Source organism: Vipera berus, assembly GCF_964194415.1.
Source record: "Vipera berus genome assembly, chromosome: 1".
NCBI classification, from domain to species: Eukaryota; Metazoa; Chordata; class Lepidosauria; order Squamata; family Viperidae; genus Vipera; species Vipera berus.
Genome location: NC_138202.1, coordinates 109980668 through 110002026, shown reverse-complemented (window position 1 = coordinate 110002026; position 21359 = coordinate 109980668). Strand labels below are relative to the sequence as shown.

Genomic DNA, 21359 nt, shown 5'->3' with positions numbered 1-21359 from the left:
CTTCCTCTGTTGCTAAATGGAGGTGGGAAAGTCTATTCATTTTGTTACCCCTGTATTACTTGAATTGCCTAAGGGAGAAATTAAAGCTGTAAATAACAGAGAGTCATTTTCCCATACTATTTCCTTATCCCATATTGTCAGGCATAAAAGACCAGGTCTACACGTGAATATCCAATTAAATTGACTTATTGCTAAACAGCCTATGCACAGGGATCTTCTCAACCAATAGTTAGTCCCTGCTTGAAGTTAGATAAGGGTCCACGGAATTCAGGAGAGGTTGGACTTAATCCAGTTGTGGCTACATAGGGATTCTAGGCTTATCTCTCTTTTGACTCCATCCCCAAGTTCTGCCCCTCCTTCTCCTACAATATATCCTAGGGCAGGGGTGTCAAACTCAATTCCATTGAGGGCCACATCAGCATTACGGTTGCCCTCAGGGGGCCGGGTGGGTATGGCCTGGGTGGGCGTGGCCTACTGGGTGGGTGTGGCTAGAGTGGGTATGGCCTACTGGGTGGGAGTGGCCAGCTCTACATCATTGGCATCAAGGGTGCCTATGGGGGCCTGGGCAGGAGTGGGACAGATCTGAGGGTCTCTGGCAGGAGGAGGGTCTCTGGGCCAGGGCCAAGGCAGTGGGGACCGTTCCCTCACTGTTTCCAGGATGGCTTCAGGGGCCACATGAAACCACTTTGCGGGCCGGATCTGGCCCCCGGGCCTTGTGTTTGACATGTCTGTCCTAGGGTGATGGATTTACCTATTCTGTGCATTACATTTTCAGTCTAATTTTAGTAAACAAATGTAAGGGGGGGAAGAGGAAGAAGATGAGGAGAGAGAAAATTGCATATCACACATGTGGCAAACAAAATAGTGAGACCCAGCATGGTGCAGTGATTAATGCTGTTATCGAAGCAGGGCAGTCCAGGTTCAAGTCAACTCTCATTCATGAAATTGTGATGATCACCATCTTACAGAGTATGCTACTTTTTGGGCGAGATGAGGGCAGGTGACAGACAGAGAAACTAAACCAGGCTGCCCTAGTAAGGAAGGGATTTTTGGAACTTTCAGATGACAAAGAGATATTGCCCCAGGCCACATTTACATTAAAAGATAATATACATTTTTTTTTAGAAAAACCCAACTCTGCACTTACTATTAAATATTTAAAGCACTAAGCAGTCATATTCAAGCTAATCAAATAAATTTGTAAAAGCTGTTAGCAGCCTAAACAATGAATGGGAAAAACCTATTTTCTTAACAAAGGGCATCTGAGAATAGACACAAGGAGCAGTGCACCTAAGCTCAATTCAGCTTGTTGGTTGTTGTTACTTGTTGGCCTTAACCCTTCAGAGTGAAAACCAATCTTAATACTTTAAATGGAATCTAGAAGCAAATAGGCAACTGGTGATCTGCAAATGTCACATTTAAGGAATTATTGGTCCCTATTAGTAACTGAGGTGTCACATTCTGTTCTACTTCATCACCATCTATTATCACTGCTGTTTAAACTTATTTTGTCTTTTATTCTGGAAGTCAGTTTGGGCTATATTGCCATAGAAATAATCCAGCTTGCGTCTACTTTTAAAGCATTTTAGAAAGGCTTTGAAACAAACAGGAAGGAGGATTTTGCTCAACTCTATGAAATCATTTAGAGACGGGATGGGAATCTGTTGCAGAACTACAATTTATACCATTGCTTATTCTTGGCTGGGGATGCTGGGAGTTGTAAGTCAACAAATATTAACAAGCCGTTAATTTTCTACCACTGTTGAACTCACCGGGAAGTAAAAAGCTACAATTAAACTGATTTCAAGGTGCATATGATTTATAAAATAGAGATATGATATGTAAAGAATGTAAATGGATTCAATGGTTCATTATTGTGAAGCCAAAGGATTGTGCAATTATTACAGAGAACTAAAATACTAGCAATTATAACCTCTTCTTAGTTGAATCTTAAACTTATTAAAACAAAAAATCCCTATGTAGTACAAAACTATGTGTGTGTGTGTGTGTGTGTGTGTGTGTGTGTGTGTTAGGTCTAAAGATAATTTCAAATAAAACTCCCCTCTATTTCTCTTCCCCACCCCCAATCCTTGCAGTCATTTTGTCCTATTGCTCTGTCTTCATCACTTTTCAGGACACATTTCACTTAATGTATACATTTTTTCTAAAATTCATTTTTTGTATATTTTGTGATTTCCTCCAATATAAATCCACTTTTGTGCTAATTTTCTGTAATGGATACATTTTTCTGTATAAATTTTGAATGGAAAATGGTATTCCAAAATTAGGAATAGTGCAAGTATAAATCTCTTATTGTTTTCTGGTTAACATATATATTTGGTAATTATGCATTTATATACCTGGGTAATATGAATTAGTTCATTTTTAATGATCTAAACAATATTATCCCCATTCCTATATACTGTACAGTTGTTTGTATCTTTTCGTTGATTTCTTTTTTAAAAAAATCCCACCTTCTACAAAGCTGAGTGGTGGAAAAACAGAAGCAAGGGTACTTAATTCTTTCTTAATGTATTTTGTCACTAAGTGCCATCCTGTAGCTGTTTCTTGAAATACCTTTTTCCCTGGAGGGGAAAAAGAACAACATGTATAGTGATTTTAAGCAGAAAAGTTGCTGGAGGCAAAAGTATTATGTGTGTTGCAGAATTGTTAGTGGAAAGTAAAAATATAAATTCAATAAATAAAGGAAATTCTTTTGTGTTAGGAAAATACTTGGCTCATCCATTTAGCTCGAAGTCATCTGAAATTGTTTTTCATTAACACACACACCCCAAAAAGCAAAACAAAACAAATCAGCAGAATGATATGCATAGCTAGTTTTTAATATCTGATCTTGTCTCTAGATTAATTATCATTATAGTTTTAGGCTTATTTCAATATCAAATGCATATTTTAAATTATCTTATGTTTAGGGAGTTTACACCATGTGTCTTTGGTTGCATATTTGTTATCTTAGAAATTACCTAAGTTAATTTGAAGAGCTGTGGTGGCGCAGTGGTTAGAAAGCAGTACTTCAGGCTAACTCTTCCCACAGCCTAGAAGTTGATTCTGACCGGCTCAAAGTTGACTCATCCTTTTATACTTCCGTGGTTGGTAAAATGAGGACCCATTTGTTGGGGGCAATATACTGACTCTTTAAACTGCTTAGAGGGTGCTGTAAAGCACTATGAAGCAGTATATAAGTCTAAGTGCTATTGCTATTGCTATTACTAATCAGTATGGCTGCCATGCTTGCTGGTCCTTACACATCAGGAGGAAACCCACTAGATAGGGGAATGTTGATCTGCATCTAGATGACATCCTAGTTCTCACTGAAGTTATCGAGGTGCACCATTTCAGTCTACAGGTAAGGTTCAAATCACTGGATGCTACTGTTTGTAAAAGTGTTCTCTCCACTTACAGTATGGTGTGGCAAGAGGAAAAGCTGTACTCTAGCCTTCTCTTTGGCATGCTAGTTTTCCTGTGTGGAAGAACATCCAAGAAGTGGATTCTCCACCTGCATTTAAAGTGGTACTACCCAGATGCAGGTTTTTCTCCCCAACCAAAGCTAGCCATACGCCCAGTCCTTTTGTATATGGATTTTATGTGTTGCTCAGTGTCAGAAAGACAAATCAGATTTTGATGTTTCTGGACTTTTGTTTCTCTCCCGCTCCCTCTTCTCTTGACAGTTTTTTATCATGCTGTTAATTATATTTGTGCTGGAGCTCATGGTGGTGATTCTGTTCTTCGTCTACACCGACAAGGTATGTCAAAAGAATTTTTTTTCACTGTCTTCTGGCCTTTTCAGCAAATGCTTCTCCCTTCATCAGTAAGTCATGAAGCCTTTCCCTTGGCATGCAGGTCATGTTCTTCCAGACTCTACCACATCTCTGCCTTTCAGGAATCATGTTTTCTGAATGCCTAAATATTTAATGCTCTGGGCTCCCTCTTCCTTTTCCCCTCTTTCAAACCTGCTTCCCTTTCAAGGTCAAGCACATTGACAACACAGCCACTGTTTAAATATGGAGCAGTTTAACGAGGAAAAACTGATGAAAACTCATGCACTAAAAGCAGATAAAAATCACCACATTAAGAAGTTCATTATGAGAAACAAATGTGCTGAAAATCCCAAAATGGCCATAAGGAAACCAGATTTGAGCGCTGCATAATCTCAGCTAAGGAATTGTGGAATCACAGTCTTCATGTGTTGCAGAGGTGGCAAGATGGTGTAGATCTAAATTAATAAATATAAAGTTGATGAATTAGATGTGATAATGCACAAATAAAAGGGACGCGGTGGCTCAGTGGGTTAGGACGCTGAGCTTGATCGATCAGAAGGTCGGCAGTTTGGCGGGTTGAATCCCGAGTGCCGCGTAACAGAGTGAGCGCCTGTTACTCGTCCCAGCTTCTGCCAACCTAGCAGTTCAAAAGCACATAAAAATGCAAGTAGAAAAATAGGGACCACTGCGGTGGGAAGGTAACAGCGTTCCGTGCGCCTTTGGCGTCTAGTCATGCCGGCCACATGACCACGGAGATGTCCTCAGACAAGCGCTGGCTCTTCGGCTTTGAAACGGAGATGAGCACCGGACCCTAGAGTCGGAAACGACTATCACGCATGTGCGGGGGTACCTTTACCTTTACCTTTAATGCACAAATAAAGCTGGACAATGTAAAAAAGTTACCTGGTAGTGCTGATAATACTTGCTACCATTCAACAGAAAAGTCTGCTCTGATGGCATGCCTGAGGAGAGGAATGCCACCCTGTTCCTTAAACTGCTCCTATTTGTAGAGCCAAAAAGCAGAGTTTTCCAAAACTGTCAGGGTAAGTCTTAACCACAATTTCCTTCCCTAGGTGTTTCTTTTTAAGCCATCTGCTCTTTCTTTCCACTTCCCTTTCCCAGCCCAAGCATAGAAACTAAAATCCCCCCCCTTTCTTCCCTACCAATTGGCACTATCTGCCCAAATCCAAAATTCAGTAACCACTTAAGTTCCACATCTCGTAACAAGCTCCAAAGAAAAGCAGCTTACCTTAAGAGACAAAAGGAAATATGCTATTGTCTGTCTTTATCTTGTGAGCGATAGGATAATGTTTAAATTTCATGTGTTGATTTTTTTTTACCCCTCTTCTTTAAAGCAGTTTAGTTTGGAAAATATTGATGATTCCATCCTCCCCATTCGAAATTGATAATTTTGCTGCTGGGATTCAGTGTCAGTTATGAGAAAGCCAGAATTGTTTGCTACAATACATTACCCTGATATCCTTTAAGATAATTGGAAATAATGTTCCAAAAAATTAACTTTGTACCAACAGGAAATACTAAATCCACTTGTATGGAAGATAATATATGTTGTCGGTAATTGTTTTAACTTTGTCTGTTCTGAAGGCTTATGAATAAATTGCAGCCCTTAAGAAGAGAAACGTATCCCAAAAGTGATTTCCAAAAGTCAACTGGATTTTCTTTGTGTTTTTTTTCTTTGAAGACATTTTCACTTCTCATCCAAAGGAACTTCTTCAGTTCTGACTGAATGGTGGGGAGAAGGGCCCAAGGACCTTTCAGTGGGTTCACGAAGTCAAATAAATATTTTTACATTTCTCAGTTTTAATTTCTGCTACATTACCTATTGGTAGATATAACCCACATAAACTTTGGGTTCTTTGGGGTCCTCAGTCATTTTAAGAATGTAAAGGGGTTTGGAGGCCAAAATGTTTGTGAACCACTGGTTTATAGGATATTTGATGGCATGAAACAAAGACCATTACAATGTACATTGTTGCTCCATTGGTAGAAAGGAGGCTAGGCAGAAGTGCTTAACCAGATCAGCCACACACTATAAATAATTTACAACTATTTTGTAATATGAAGTTGTTTAAATGTATTTAGAACTTTTTTCCCTAAATGAGTTGATGGTGAATTTTTCTATTCTCCTTTTTGCATTCTCGGCTAAGAATAAAACAAGTTCTTGAAGCTACAGGGGGAAAAAAACGTATCCACTTACACCAATATTTTCTTTTTTATTGGAGAACTTTTCTGAGTTATATATTTGTCACGTGGAAAGTAAGAAGTTGAGTTTTACACTGAATCAGATCAATGTCCAGTTGTAATTGCTATTCTCTCACAGTGCTCAGTTCTTTTGAGTCACAGATAGTTCTCTTGTACAAAAAATCCATTAACTGGAAGTACTAGGAATTAAGATGGGGCTTCATGCATGCACCATCTGTATGCTACCTCTGATCGAATGATAAAAATAATTATATTTCTCTAGGTCACTGCATTCAATTTGATTATTTTCCAGAGCTTTCCCTTATGTTTATGGACAAAATAAATTTTCATCCTGCCTCAGAAAGCAGCAGTCAACTTGAAATATTGAAGAAAATTGAGTATTTGATTTTTCATAATCTGTACAAAGTTCAATTTGACTTCATTTAGATGGCAATAAGTTGAGAAAGGTTGTGCCATTATTGTTTTTTTCCACTGCCTTCTTTAAATCTTCCATGTTCCTTATTTGTGAAACAGAGTCCTACCCAATTCCAAGGAAGCTCCTCCCCTCTCCTCCCCTCCTCTCCCTTCCCTTCCCCTCGCCTCCATGGGTCAACATTTTTTAACCATCCTTTGCCCTCTCCAAGTTGCTCCCTAAATATTGAAATTGTGCTGCCGGTCAAATTAAAGGTTACCTGCCTGATTCAATTGTTTCTTGATACCCCCATTTCTATTTCTCTTCATCTTCTTAATTTCCACCCATCATTGCTGGCATTCTTGAGGACTGAGTGAAGGTCTGCAAGGTGAAGATATATACTTTGTTGGAGGTATACTGGGTGTACAAATAGTCCTTGACTTATGACCATTCATTTAATAAGTGTTCAGAGTTATGTGTTCAGTGACTTATGACCAGTCCTCACACTTATGGCCATTGCAACATCCCATGGTCACACGATCAAAATCTGGGCACTTGGCAGCCTGCAATGTATTTAGGACAGTTGCAGTGTCCTGGGATCACATGTTCAGCATTTGCAACCTTCCAAGGGGGCTTCCAACAAGGACAGTCAATGGAAGGAAGTTGGATTTGCATAATAACAACAACAACAGCAACAGCAACAACAACAATAATAATAATAATCTACATCTGCCTATCCCAGGTCCTTGGTAAGGACTCGATAGGTAGACAAAAATGTCAAATCCAGTCTGAACATCTGGCTGACTATGCGAATAAATAATAATAATAATAATAATAATAATAATAATAATAATAATAATAATAATAATAATAATAATAATAATAATAATAATAATAATAATAATAATACAGTTGGAAAGGACATTGGAAGTTATTTAGTCCAACCCCCTGCTCAGGCAGGAAACCCTATACCATTTCAGACAAATGGCTGTCCAATCTCTTCTTAAAAACTGTCAGTGTTGGAGCATTCACAGCTTCTGGAGGCAGGTTGTTCTACTGGTTAATTACTGTGGTGATTTATTTAATGACCACAGCAAACAAGGTTGTAAAATCAGGCACAACTCACTTACTGACCACATCACTTAGTGATGGAGGTTCTGATCCCAGTTGTGGTCAAAGACTATCTGAATAGCATAGATGGTGTAGTCCTCTCAGCCCACTCAGCAGGGCAGACAGGGGAAACTGGAATCTAGCCCAGTTCTAACTGGAGAGTGACAAATTCTCTGCCCTGCTATAAATGCATTGTTCTTCCACAAAGAGGAACGCACGTGTTATTTTAAAATAACTACCTCAGACTTGCCAGAGGGCAACTGTGAGTACTATATTTTCAGAGTAACAATGCTTTTAGAAATACATAATTTCAAACGTTAACTCTCTAAATAATACACTAGTAATAACTTATTCTGCCCTTCCACTTTTAACATCTGTGTTTATATTTTCATTATGAAAGCTTTCCCAAAGGCAATAATAAAGGCCAGATTTACTTGCTTTTGCAACATTGTTTATCATTCTCTAATAGATAGGTTTATTCAGATTTTTCCCTTTCTTTGCTTGATTTATACAAAGAACTTTGGTGCTGCAAACTGGGAATCATAATTCTAGGATTAAAGAAACCTACACACCAAAAGGTTGAAAGTAATTGGAAAGTAGCTGTATTATGAGGATTATAGATATTATTGGACCCAAGTTGTGGTTTCAGAATTTAAAAAGTGCAAATAAGCTTAGTAGTTTGGAAGTCCGATAAAAGATTAGAACAGAATTAAATATTGTCTTGGCAAATCAGGATAATATAAAAAAAATGGTAGAGAGGTAGTTGATAAGAAAGGGTTGGAAGGTTGGCTCCTGCCACTCATCCCTGGCAAACGCCTCCTTCCTTAGGCTTCTAGGTTTACTTTTAGATTTCATATAGCAGCAGGTTTAGAAGTTGGATAAATAATACACTCTTAATTACTAGCAATAGGAATTACAGAAAGAGGGGGGAAAATACAGAACTCCATGTAAGTCCAATTGGATTAGATAAGAGGGTAGGGTTAGCACCAGTTAAAGTAACATAATATGATCTTCCTCTGCTCATGATTAAAATGGAACTTAAATCATGGCAACATTTTTCATTATCATGGCTTAGTAGGACTCAAGTTAAAATGACCATTCTTCCTCAAATCCCGTTAATGTTTCAACAGTCCCGATTCTATTGCATACTACTTGGCTTTATATATGCAGAGAGATTTTTTTTTCATGTATGTACAATGATTAAAATCAATAATTACGCAAACTGTGCAATGTAAGCAAACTCTGATGGAAGTTTATTAAGCATACCAAATAGGAAATACGTTAATGCCATCCAAGCATTGCTCTTCCTAGAGAGGATCTTTCCCCAGATGGGCAAAATCACAAGGGGCTGAAGATACAATTTTTTTTTAAAAAAAGTGTGATTTTAGACATTAGCCTGAAGATTAGCCTGAGCTGACTGGAGCTAAATTATCTGCTAAAGTTGACATAGTTGTAAGGCTTCTCTTCCTTTGTTTTCCTTCCTTGTCTTGTCTCAATTCCATCCAGTTTTATTTCTCTCTCTTTCCTTGATTCAATTGTGAAAACGATTGGTTGATATTTGTAGATAAGGAATCAGTTAATAAATATTTTTTGTTCTGGCCAGCCATTATTTTGTAGTGTGGCTAGGTAGGTTTCTATATATACACCTAGGTATCTTGAGATATATACATGTTTTGAGAATGCATTTGTTGAGGGATGGATGGTGTTCAGCCAGAATCAGCAATCCTAGGTTGACAGATTAAGAAAGCATCACCTAGAAATTTTTGCTGGGTTTATACCATTTCTTGTTCACTCTTGGAAGGATTATCTTAATTTAAGGACTGTCTTCCTTTTGGAGAATATGGTAACAGGATCTATTCATATTATTAATGAATAATAATGTTCAGTGAGTATGAGTTGAGTTGCACTGAACTCTTTATTGGTTAGGATGACACTGTTCCTCTGATATTAAAAAATTAAAATCATAGAACCATAAAATATGAAAGATGGAAGGAATCTTGAGGATAATTTTATCCAACTCCCTGCCCAGTGCAGGTATCCACTACTATCACATCCCTGACAGATGATATTCAGCTTGAACATAAATACCTGTGATGAGGAAGAGATGCTGTCTAGGGAAATGATCAGATAAGAATGGGGTGCATAAAGGCAGAGAAAGATACTCAGAAAACATCCTTCCTTATCAGGCTGTAAAAAAAGACAATAGGGGATTTGTACTTTTAGACTTGCAAGATTCTGTTAATGTAGTCTTACAATAAAGTACAATTAACTCATCTGGTCATGTTTCCTGACCATATCTCAGGTGAGATGCAATCACCAGCTGCCGAGGCAGCTGAACAACTCTTACTGTAAGAAACTTTTTCCTGATATCTAAGTAAAAGTTGCTCCTTATAAATTAAATCTATTTGTTTCTTATTTTTGGGAACAACACTGAGCAAGTCTAACCCTGTCTTTACAAAATAATCTTTCATGTACTTGAAGAGAGCTATCATATTTCCTACAACCTTCACTTTTAATTATGTGTTGGATTTATAGCTGAGCTTTTATTAAGGACCCCAAGGCAGTGTACATAGTGCTCTCTTGACTCATTTCCCCCCTCAACAGCAACTCTTGAGGTAGGTTAGACTGAATCACAGTAATTGACTGAAAGTCAGCCAGTGACCTTCTGTGGCCAAGGATGTATTTAACCTGCATCTCTCCATTGCCAGTTCAATCCTTTAGCTTGCTAACCCATACTGGCATTTAGAATATCTTCAATGTTCATCCTAAGTCTATTCGTTCCAGACCCCTAATCCTTTTAGCTGCTTTCCTCTGGAAACCCTCCACTTTATCAATATCCTTCTTAAAATGCAAAGCTCAGATGTGAACACACATTTCAGTATTCTAAAGCCAACACAGTATAGAGGACACAAAGACTTATGTTGGTCTTGTCACTGTATTTTTGTTGTTGTGGCCTACAATTATTTATTTTATTTATTTATTTAATTGAATTTCTATACCGCCCTTCTCCCGATGGACTCAGGGCGGTGTACAGGGCAATAAAAGCACTACATACAAAAGTTAAAATAAGATTAAATTAATTAAGCCCTAACAATAAATAATTAAAAAAAACCCAAACCCTTAGACCAGGCCGGCCTGTTCAAATAAGTAGGTTTTCAGATCCCGGCGGAAAGAGCGAAGGTCGGGAGCCATCCGGAGCTCAACCGGTAATTGATTCCAAAGGGCTGACGCGCCCACAGAGAATGCTCTCCCCCTGGGGGCCGCCAGCCGACACTCTCTGACCGACGGCACCCTGAGGAGGCCCTCTCTGTGGAAGCACACAGGACGAAGGGAAGATGACGCCGGCAGCAGGTGCTCCCGTAAGTAATCCGGACCCATGCCATTTAGGGCTTTATAAGTAATCACCAGCAGCTTGAATCTCACCCGGAGGGCAACTGGAAGCCAATGCAACTCGCGGAGAAGAGGTGTTACATGGGAGTATCGGGAGATCCCCATCATAACTTGCGCGGCCGCATTCTGCACCAGCTGAAGCCTCCAAGTGGTCCTCAAGGGCAGCCCCATGTACAGAGCATTGCAGTAGTCTATATGAGAGGTCACGAGCGCATGAGTGACTGTACGCAGGGCATCCCGGTCCAGATAGGGTCGCAACTGGTGCAATTACACTGAGTGTGTGGCAGTTTTTCTCCTTTTGTGGCAAACTAAAACTGGAGGATTACTCATAGAACCTCATGAACAAGATCCAGGCCAAGCACAGTCATACAGCCCCTCCTTTACATAATCCCACCAGATCTGAAGAGATTATTCCTGCCCTAAAAGAAAGTCCTCTTAATCTTGCCAGGCAGGAAGACACACCCAAATGCAACAAACAAAAGACAGCAGCAGGTCCTGTGACACAAATGCCCAGTAGCAGGTTCTGCAACAATTTAGCTGGATGGGAAACTGCAGACATTCCATTCTAAATTGAGGACTGGTGTCTAATTTCCTAATGTTCCACTGTTTGTTCACATGGTAACAACATGCTTCCTCTTTTGAAAAGGTGCAGTGCTTTTCTCTCTCATTTACATGTCATAAAAAAACCTACCACCATCCCTTCCGTGCTTATAGAAAGCCAACAGAGAATCAAAGTCTTAAAATTTCCCACTCCGCAGGTCACAACTTCTTGTTTGTTCTTGTTCTTCCTTCTTCTTTGAACTTGAACCCAATAATCATTGCTTCCAATAAAGCAGGATCTTCCTTCTAAGTGTTGTGTTCCATTACTTGCCTTCCAAATTTCTTCGTCTTTTTTTATCTAAAGCATCTTGTTAACTCATGTTCCATGTGTAATCCACCCAAACACCCAGATAAAATTTTCATGTACTATTAATGTCAGGACCCACCCCAAACCACGTCTTAGGAAGACAAAACTCTTGGAGCCAGGGTTTTAGTCCAAAAGAAATCTTTACTATGACATGCTCGGTTGTAGGAAATGAGACAGGGCTTAATATTTCCACGATGTAAACCCTTATAAAGAATTCCCGGTTTAACCCCCCTTAATCCCCATTTGGTCAGTCCCCCCCCATCCTTCCTCTCGTATCATCCATCTCGTGGGAAAGAGGAAGTTAGGACCCTTTTGTTTATTGCTGTCTACCGTGACAAAACCCAGATGCTAGCCCCCCCTTTTGTTTCCCCAGTTCAAAAGGCTTCTCCTTTCCTTTGAAATGCCTATTGCCGGTTCAATACACATCTATCCTCTTCTCTTCGGGAGATGACAGAATCCATAGGATAATGTTTGAAACATTCCATTTATGAATATGATATAAATGGATTCTGACAGTCCGCTCTCCTTAGAAGAAAGATGTGTCCATCTGTAGGGGGAGAAAAGAAAAGAGAAGAAAAAATAACATGTGTAAATGTTAACTCGGTTTGTTTGGATATTCTGTATGAAATCTCTTAAGCAGCTTTGGTGCTTTAACGTGGTGTTTGCTGACCCATTCATTTTCTGAGGAGGGGAGGTGTTTCCAAGCCACTAGATATTGAGTTGTTCCATGATGTCTCCTGGAATCCAGAATTTCCTTCACCTCGAAATGTTGTTCTCCTTCCACCATGATGGGAGGTGGTGGTGGAATTTTTGTTCGTAGGGGAGATTGTTGTTCTCTCTTTATTAGACTGCAGTGAAAGATTGGGTGTATTCGTCTAAGATTTTTAGGTAGTTCTAATTCAACTGTTACTGGGTTTATGATTCTTTTAATTGGAAAAGGTCCAATGTATTTTGGTCCTAGTTTTTTACAGGGTTGGAGAGACTTAAGGTATTTTGTTTACATCGTGGAAATATTAAGCCCTGTCTAATGTCAGGACCCACACCAAACCACGTCTTAGGAAGACAAAACTCTTGGAGCCAGGGTTTTAGTCCAAAAGAAATCTTTACTATGACATGCTCGGTTGTAGGAAATGAGACAGGGCTTAATATTTCCACGATGTAAACCCTTATAAAGAATTCCCGGTTTAACCCCCCTTAATCCCCATTTGGTCAGTCCCCCCCCATCCTTCCTCTCGTATCATCCATCTCGTGGGAAAGAGGAAGTTAGGACCCTTTTGTTTATTGCTGTCTACCGTGACAAAACCCAGATGCTAGCCCCCCCTTTTGTTTCCCCAGTTCAAAAGGCTTCTCCTTTCCTTTGAAATGCCTATTGCCGGTTCAATACACATCTATCCTCTTCTCTTCGGGAGATGACAGAATCCATAGGATAATGTTTGGAACATTCCATTTATGAATATGATATAAATGGATTCTGACAATTGCCTAGAATGATCTCTTCCATCTCCATGCATATTTTTGACTTCTCCCCCAAAAGATTGCATTTCTCTCTGTTGAAATTTATCATGCCGGCTTTTGTTCATTGGTCCAGCTTATCAAAATCTTTGAGAATCTTAATACTGTTCTCTAAGGTGTTTGCTATTGTCCCATCTACTGTATGTGTTCTTTGCAAATCCCGTTGTCCCAAGTTATAAATAAATATGTTGGACAGCAGAGGGATTAAAACAGAGCCCTGTAGTGTGACCCTTGCCACTTACTTCCATCTTTAGGCACTGGCATACACTTGTGCACAACTGTTTAACTAATTCTGCAGCCATTTAGTGGTAGCATAATCCAGCCTATACAGTATTTCTCCATCTTGTCTACTAGGTTTTTATAGAAAATTTATCAAATGTTTTGCTGAAGATTAATGTTTACCACATTACCATGCCAACTAGATTGGTCTGTCAAGCAAAGACAAGCAAATGGATTTGGTATGAGTTGTTCTTAATACATTTATTCTTTGAAGCTGCCTCCTGCCAACAAATAATTCTTTTCTAATTAATATGAGTAGCTCAGTTTAAAAGTTTGGAGAGAGTGAAAGTTTTGACTGTTGACCTTTTTTTCCTTTTCCTATTCCTTTATCACTATTTTTAAAGCATGAGAATACATTTGTTCAATGTACATTTGTTTTAAGATTAGATATTTATAATAATAATAATAATAATAATAATAATAATAATAATAATAATAATAATAATAATAATAATAATAATAATAATAATAATATATAAAGTTGGAAGGGACCTTGGAGGTCATCTAGTCCAACCCCCTGCTCAGGCAGGAAACCCTATACCATTTCAGGCAAATGGCTGTCCAGTCTCTTCTTAAAAACCTCCAGTGTTGGAGCATTCACCACCTCTGGAGGCAGGTTGTTCCACTGGTTAATTGTTCTAACTGTCAGGAAGTTTCTCCTTAGTTCTAGGTTGCTTCTCTCCTTGACTAGTTTCCATCCGTTGCTTCTTGTCCTGCTTTCAGGTGCTTTGAAGAATAGCTTGACTCCCTCTTCTTTGTGGTAGCCCCTGAGATATTGGAACACTGCTATCATGTCACCCCTCACCCTTCTCTTCATTAAACTACACATACCCAATTCCAGCAACCGTTCCCTATATGTTTTAGCCTCCAGCCCCCTAATCATCTTGGTTGCTCTTTTCTGTACCCTTTCTAGAGTCTCGACATCTTTTTTACATCGTGGTGACCAAAACTGGATGCAGTATTCCAGGTGTGGCCTTACCAAAGCATTGTAAAGTGGTATTAGTACTTCACTTGATCTTGATTCTATCCCTCTGTTAATGCAGCCTAGCACTCTGTTGGCTTTTTTGGCAGCTGCAGCACACTGCTGGCTCATATTGAAGTGATTGTCTACTAAGACTCCGAGATCCCTCTCACAGTTACTACTATTGAGCAAGGTACCACCTATACTATACCTATGCATTTGATTTTTTCTGCCTAAATGTAGAACCTTACTTTTTTCACCATTGAATTTCATTTTGTTAGATAGTGCCCAGTGTTCGAGTCTGTCCAGATCCTTCTGTATCTTAAGCCTATCTTCTGGAGTATTGGCTATTCCTGCCAGCTTGGTGTCATCTGCAAATTTGATGAGTTCCCCATCTATCCCCTCATCCAAATCATTAATGAAGATATTGAAGAGCACTGGGCCCAGAACAGAGCACTGGGGCACCCCACTACACACTTCCTTCCATGTAGATGCGGTTCCATTGAGGACCACACGCTGAGTACGGCCTGTCAGCCAGCTACGAATCCATCTGGTGGTAATGCTATCTAACCCACATTTTTTCTATCTTATCAAGTAGTAGGTTGTGATCTACTTTATCAAATGCCTTACTGAAGTCCAAGTAAATTATATCTACAGCGTTCCTCTGGTCCACTAATTTTGTCACTTGGTCAAAGAATGTAATAAGATTTGTCTGGCATGATCTGTTTTTGACAAACCCATGTTTACTTTTAGTGATGACTTTGTTTGCATCAAGGTGTTCGCTGATTTGTTGTTTGATTATCTTTTCCAGAATCTTCCCAGGTATTGAGGTCAGGCTGATAGGTCTGTAGTTTCCTGGATCTATTTTTTCCCCTTTTTTGAAGATGGGAACTACATCAGCTCTCTTCCAGTCCTCTGGTAGTTCCCCAGTGCTCCAGGATCTTTGAAAAATATAGTTCAGTGGTTCTGAGATCACGTCTGCCAGTTCCTTGAGAACCTTGGGGTGTAATCCATCTGGTCCTGGTGATTTGAACTCGTCTAGGCTGGACAGGTGCTCACTTACCATTTTCTTGCCTATCTTAACTTGCGTTTCTATTCTGTTTTTTATGGCACTGGTTTGGGTAGGTTGGACTGTTTTTTCCCTTTGTGTAAAGACAGATGCAAAAAACGAATTAAATAGTTCTGCTTTCTCCCTATTGCTTGTCACCTTCTTGCCACTTTCCCCCACTAATGGACCAATCATTTCCTTAACTTTTTTCTTGTTTTTTATATGTTGAAAGAAGCTTTTTTTGTTATTTTTGACTTTGGTCGCAAGCCTTAGTTCATTTTGAGCCTTAGCTTTCCTCACTTCATCTTTGCAGGCACGGGCTATTTGCTGATATTCTGACTTAGTTATGTGCCCCTCTTTCCAATTCTTATACTTGTCCTTTTTATCTTTCAATTTATCAGGGAGTTCTTTATGCAGCCATGCTGGTTTCTTTTGAGAGCTGTTATTTTTCTTCTTTGTTGGTATTGTACTAGACTGGGCCTTTATTATCTCACTTTTCAAAATTTCCCAAGCTTCTTGAGTTGTTTTCCCCTTTAGGATTCTCATCTATGGAATTCTTCCCATGGTCTCTCTAAGTTTATTGAAATTAGCTCTTTTAAAGTCCAAGACTCTAGTTTGGCTGTGTTCTATTGCTTGTGCCTCCAGAATGTTGAATTCCAATATTGCATGATCACTTCCCCCCAAGGTTCCTGTGGCTTCGACACCTTCTATCATTTCATCTCTGTTAGTGAGAATTAAATCCAATATGGCTAATCCCCTAGTTCCCTTCTCTACTTTTTGGGAGAGAAAGTTGTCTGCTAGGTTTGACAGGAATCTGTTTGATCTTCCACTTGGTGCAGAGTTTGTCTCCCAGTTGATATCAGGGTAATTAAAGTCCCCCATTACTATTGTGATGTGCTTCTTACATACCTTAGTTAGCTGACTAGCGAAAAGTTCATCTATTTCCTCTGCTTGGTTGGGCGGCCTATAGTATACACCTATGGCAATGTCATTTTTTCCCCCTTTTATATTGACCCAAATGCTTTCAGGTTTACAGTTTTCGTCATTGTTGTGCTCTATTTCTGTAGAGATAAAGTTATTTCTTATATAGAGAGCAACTCCTCCTCCTCTTTTGTTTAGTCTGTTTCTTTTAAATAGTTTAAATCCCTCTAGCTGTGTGTTCCATTGGTAGGTTTCATCCCACCATGTTTCCGTAATGGCAACAATATCATATCTGCCCTCATTTACCTGAATTTCTAGTTCACCCTGCTTACTGTTCATACTCTGTGCATTAGTGTATAGACATTTATTTAATTATTGAAGGAAACTGTTGCTGTTGAATATTTTGCAAAAGGAGTGGTTACAAGACGCAATGTCTATGGAGATTCTCAGTCCTCTAGGTCATAGTTGTCCCAAAAGTGCTTTTCAAAAGGGAACTGGACTTTCTTTGTTTTTTTCCTTGAAGATAATTCACTTCTCATCCAAAAAGCTTCTTCAGTTCTGAAATTCTGGATAAGGGAAATGTCTTCAAGGAAAAGTCCAGTTGCCTTTTTCAAAAAACAGTTTTGGGACACAAGATTCCAACCTAGTTTCAAATGAGTTAACTTCAAAATTCCTTCATCAGATCTTTAAATCTTACCAGTTTTGACATTAGCAACATTTGAACAAAGGTGCATATCTACTTTTTTAATAGTAAGGGAATCAATGGAAGCTATATAAATTGAGGTCTGAACACATTGATTTTCGTTAGAACTCTTCATGACATAGAATGTCTTAGATTGCAGTATACTTGATTGAAATGACACAATAGAAATTGTAAGCTTTCTATTCTCTATTAGTGGACTTGCAGATAAATTGGTACATAATACGTTTTTTTAGTTCTTTATGCTGTCAATTTTTGAAGAAAATGCAATTGAAACCCATCAGTCTTAGAAAATGAATCCTTCAGTCAATGTATTATGATCATTATCCCCTAAAACATATAATTTGGTCTAATGTAACAAATTGATCCAATTCCTATTGTTAACCTGTCAGGTTTATTGTGGCAAAACACTAGTAAATTAAAATACATCTTTGATTAGATCAGGATGGAAAACTGATCTGATTGCAAAATTAACACAAGAAAGTGTTGGAAAATCTTAAAATAAAGTATATTGTAGATTTACTTCCATCTAGTATATATTTTTTTTTATTTTTATTTTTATTTTAATCCCATTTATATCCCGCCCTTCTCCGAAGACTCAGGGCAGCTTACAATTTAAGCACAAACCAATGTGCTTAGCAATAGCCTTCATTCTATGTATATGCCTGCTTATTAATTATTATTAATATTATTAATATTATTAATAATAACATTATTATTATTATTAATGTTAATATTAATAATAACATTATTAATAATGTTCATCCTAATATAATTCTTTGTACAAATATTATTGTACATATTGAAAAAGTATATTCAATATTTATAAATATAAATATGTTTATATTTGAATATTTAGTAACAATGTTTTAAATACTTGTGTATTCCCTTAAGAATACATATGTGTGTATAATTATACTCGTAGTTTTATTTTTTGTTTGTTTTTGGATCTATAGTTGCATTTTTGTTTCATTCTTTAATAAAAAGAAAATGAATTTTATTAAGCTTCATGAGGTAAATTCTTTGACATATTCCTGAGGTCATGAAAATTAATTTTAATTTAATAACAGAAGGCATTTATATGAACCTAAGAAAGATCAGTTTTATTTCCCAAATGCATTAGGAGAAGTTTTATTTGATATTTCCACACATACAAAGCACAATAACTTATGAAATGTTATTGAAGCATTAGAAGCGAGACTATCAAAAAGAAGGAAAGGTGCATGTTGAGAAAAATCAGGTACTACTTAAATTGATTTTTTTTCCGTGTTCATTTTGCAGCATATTTTACATTCTTATTTTTACATTCTATATTGTAAAAGCTACTAATTTACATTGTGCTATTTTCTCACTGAAACAATCAAGACAATTATCATAATCCACTGGAAACCTCTTATATACCATTCCCGGCTCCCATTTAAAGCAAGGCAATGTAGCATTGCATATTAGAAACTGACATGCATATTATATCAGTACTTTATTAACTTCACTACTCCTAGTCTAATTATAAATACAATTCAGTGCTTGTTTCAGTTTTAAAACCTTTAAAAACTTCAAGCCTTGGCATGTAAAGAACTGTCTCTTTCTTTTGATGAGAGGCCATTTTCTGATGACCCCTATCAGATAGAATATGGTTAAGTAGGCCTTTTTAACTGTGAAATACAATTGGCAAGGTGATCCTTTAATGTGTTTCCAGCACCTAAACAAAAGTCTCCTGTTTCTCAGGACTTCTGAATCATGTCACAAGCATGCCACGTTAGGGACTTGGGGATTCATTAAGTAAGTCCAGCATATATCCGAACCTTCTGGTGGTGTTTCCTTTTCTCTTTGAATTTATGTTGGAAAACATTGCTTTCCCTTTATACCCTGCTGGGCTAATCAAGTAAGTGATTAAAACATCTGTTTTTCCCATCTCGCACTCTCTCCCCTTACTGATACTGCCATAAAAAGATTAACGTACCACAAAAGCTGTAATTCATGATTCCCTGATTTCTGGGCTGCAGTGTGCTTAGCTTTAACTCGTGACGGTGATGTGTGTGTGTGTGTGCAGCAATCTCTAACTCCTCTAATTAGAGTTAATCAAGGGCGTTAATTATACTTTGCTGGCAATATCTTAGCTAGCTGAATATTGTTGCCTTGGATGTTCACCATGTTCTGTTTATTCTTCTTTCTTGTGTGGTCTCATTTCATACTATCCTGGAACTGTTTAGTGAACTTGGACATAACTAAAATTGCCTAAATCTTTTCATTGTTCACTAGTCTTCTTGTTTTCTTCCACATCTCCAGCAACTCTGCAGCGAATTCTCTTCTCTGCCTGCACCTTTCCTCCTTTTAACTTCCTCTCCTCCCCCAAATTATATGCAACTATAATTATTTATATCCTTAATTCACAATTTCCCAGGCTAGATTGGCAGCCTGTCCTTATTATAGTACAAAAGGGAGTGTGTGTCTGGAATGTCACATGACAGGTTGGGAGACATTTTTTTCTGTTTTCTCCATATAGTCACAACGCTCCCAGAGAAGATGGGGCACTGGATATCTAACCTAATGCATTTCCAGCAACAGGCAAAGTCTTTGTTCTCAGTCCTTGTCAATCATCTCACAGCATTTCTTGGTTTATTATTATTCCTTTAATTTATTTAACTTGCTTTCATCTTAACTGGTGCCTTAACTGTTGCATTTACTGTTTTTAATTTTCCAAATTCTACTCTGTGAAATGTCCTAATAAACTTGTTGTAGGAAGATGATTAAGTAATCTAAATAACTAAATAGTTAAAGGAAAGGAAATATAAAGAACACAGTGCCCTGTAGAGGATTTTCCCCATATGTTGTCCCCAAATTTGTGTATTTTAAACATTAATAGGATGTAGTTCTAATAAGCCAGATATGATACAAATTAGTCAGGGGCTTAATCAGTGAAAGGCTGAAATGACAATGATCTCAAGAGAACACACACATACACACACACACACACACACACACACACACACATATCTCAGTGGCAAATATATGTTCATTGGAAAAACTGGGATGTAGCTATTCTGGGAAAAATCTCATTCAGAATTGCTTTCTTAGATTATTTATAAATCCCCATATCATTATGTCTTAGAGAGGCTCGTTCTAATACTTAGAGAAGCTAGTTCTTTTCAGCGATACTGCAAGTGTCTTGGTATCTTGAGTATTAATACAATTTTTATGCCATAAACATGTGATTATGTAAGCTATTACCAGCCAGATTTTAACTGTAGCTGTAAGAAAGATTATAAGACTACAGAATATTGGGGACCTATGGGCATTATAGATCTTTAGTGATAATGTATTCCATTCCAGCTGTTGCTTATCAGAACTGTCCTTAGCTAATGAGCCCATTAAGTAGCTACCACCAAGCAATTGATAGCCCAACTCCTTCCTCAATGAGGTCTCATTTGTCATGGACTCCAACCTAGCTACTCATTCAGCTTTTTTTTTTTTGCCACTACTGCTATTCCAATCAGGCTTTTTCAAGAGTTTGTTATTGTACCTTACAATAATAAAGAACATTCGTGGAATCCCTGTCACACTAGTTCTTGACCTGGCCTATCTTGAAACATTGGCATCAGTCTTGAAAGCCTGTCCATGTTATTATGCCCCATCGTATACTTAACAAAATCAAGGTGGGGTTGCTTTGAATTTCTTTCTCACACACTTTCCTTTTTCTCAGGGCTAAGTTATCTTTATCAAAGCCCCCACCACCACTACTTGTTCATCCCTTCCCTATCCTGAAGGTCAGCTCTACATTCCGTTCTACTTACTTACTAATCTCCAGAGTGTTTCCCACTTTTTCATTTCTGACAGTTACATAGAGTACTTTTTTTGTAAAAGAAAAAGGTGCCGGAACTCACACATGTCATACAACCCGCCTTGCCTACCCTACAAGGTTCCATCCAAAAAAGGTGCCGGAACTCTGTTCTGAGCATTCTATGAGAAAAAAAGCCCTGGTTACATAAAGGAAAGATACTTTTTGTAGCCTACTGAGAGGGGAGAACAAGATGGTGCTGTGCCTTAGTTCCCCTCCCCCATTTAATCCTCAATCTGTAGAATTTAATTAGTCCTCTATCTCTACTGACAGCTAGGATTGGGGAGTGTGTCAGTGGTGGGA

General features: G+C 38.2%; 1 protein-coding gene across 2 annotated transcripts in view; it reads left to right on the top strand.

The window, feature by feature from the left end:
• Positions 1-21359, top strand: part of TSPAN4 (tetraspanin 4) — a gene marked incomplete at its 5' end in the record, with an annotated part of 735824 nt that overhangs the window by 661495 nt on the left and 52970 nt on the right. For both annotated transcript variants that reach the window (XM_081313178.1, XM_081313177.1), the window contains one exon: positions 3690-3764. In XM_081313178.1, coding sequence (XP_081169304.1) covers positions 3690-3764 — 75 coding nt within the window. The remainder of the gene's footprint in view (positions 1-3689; positions 3765-21359) is intronic.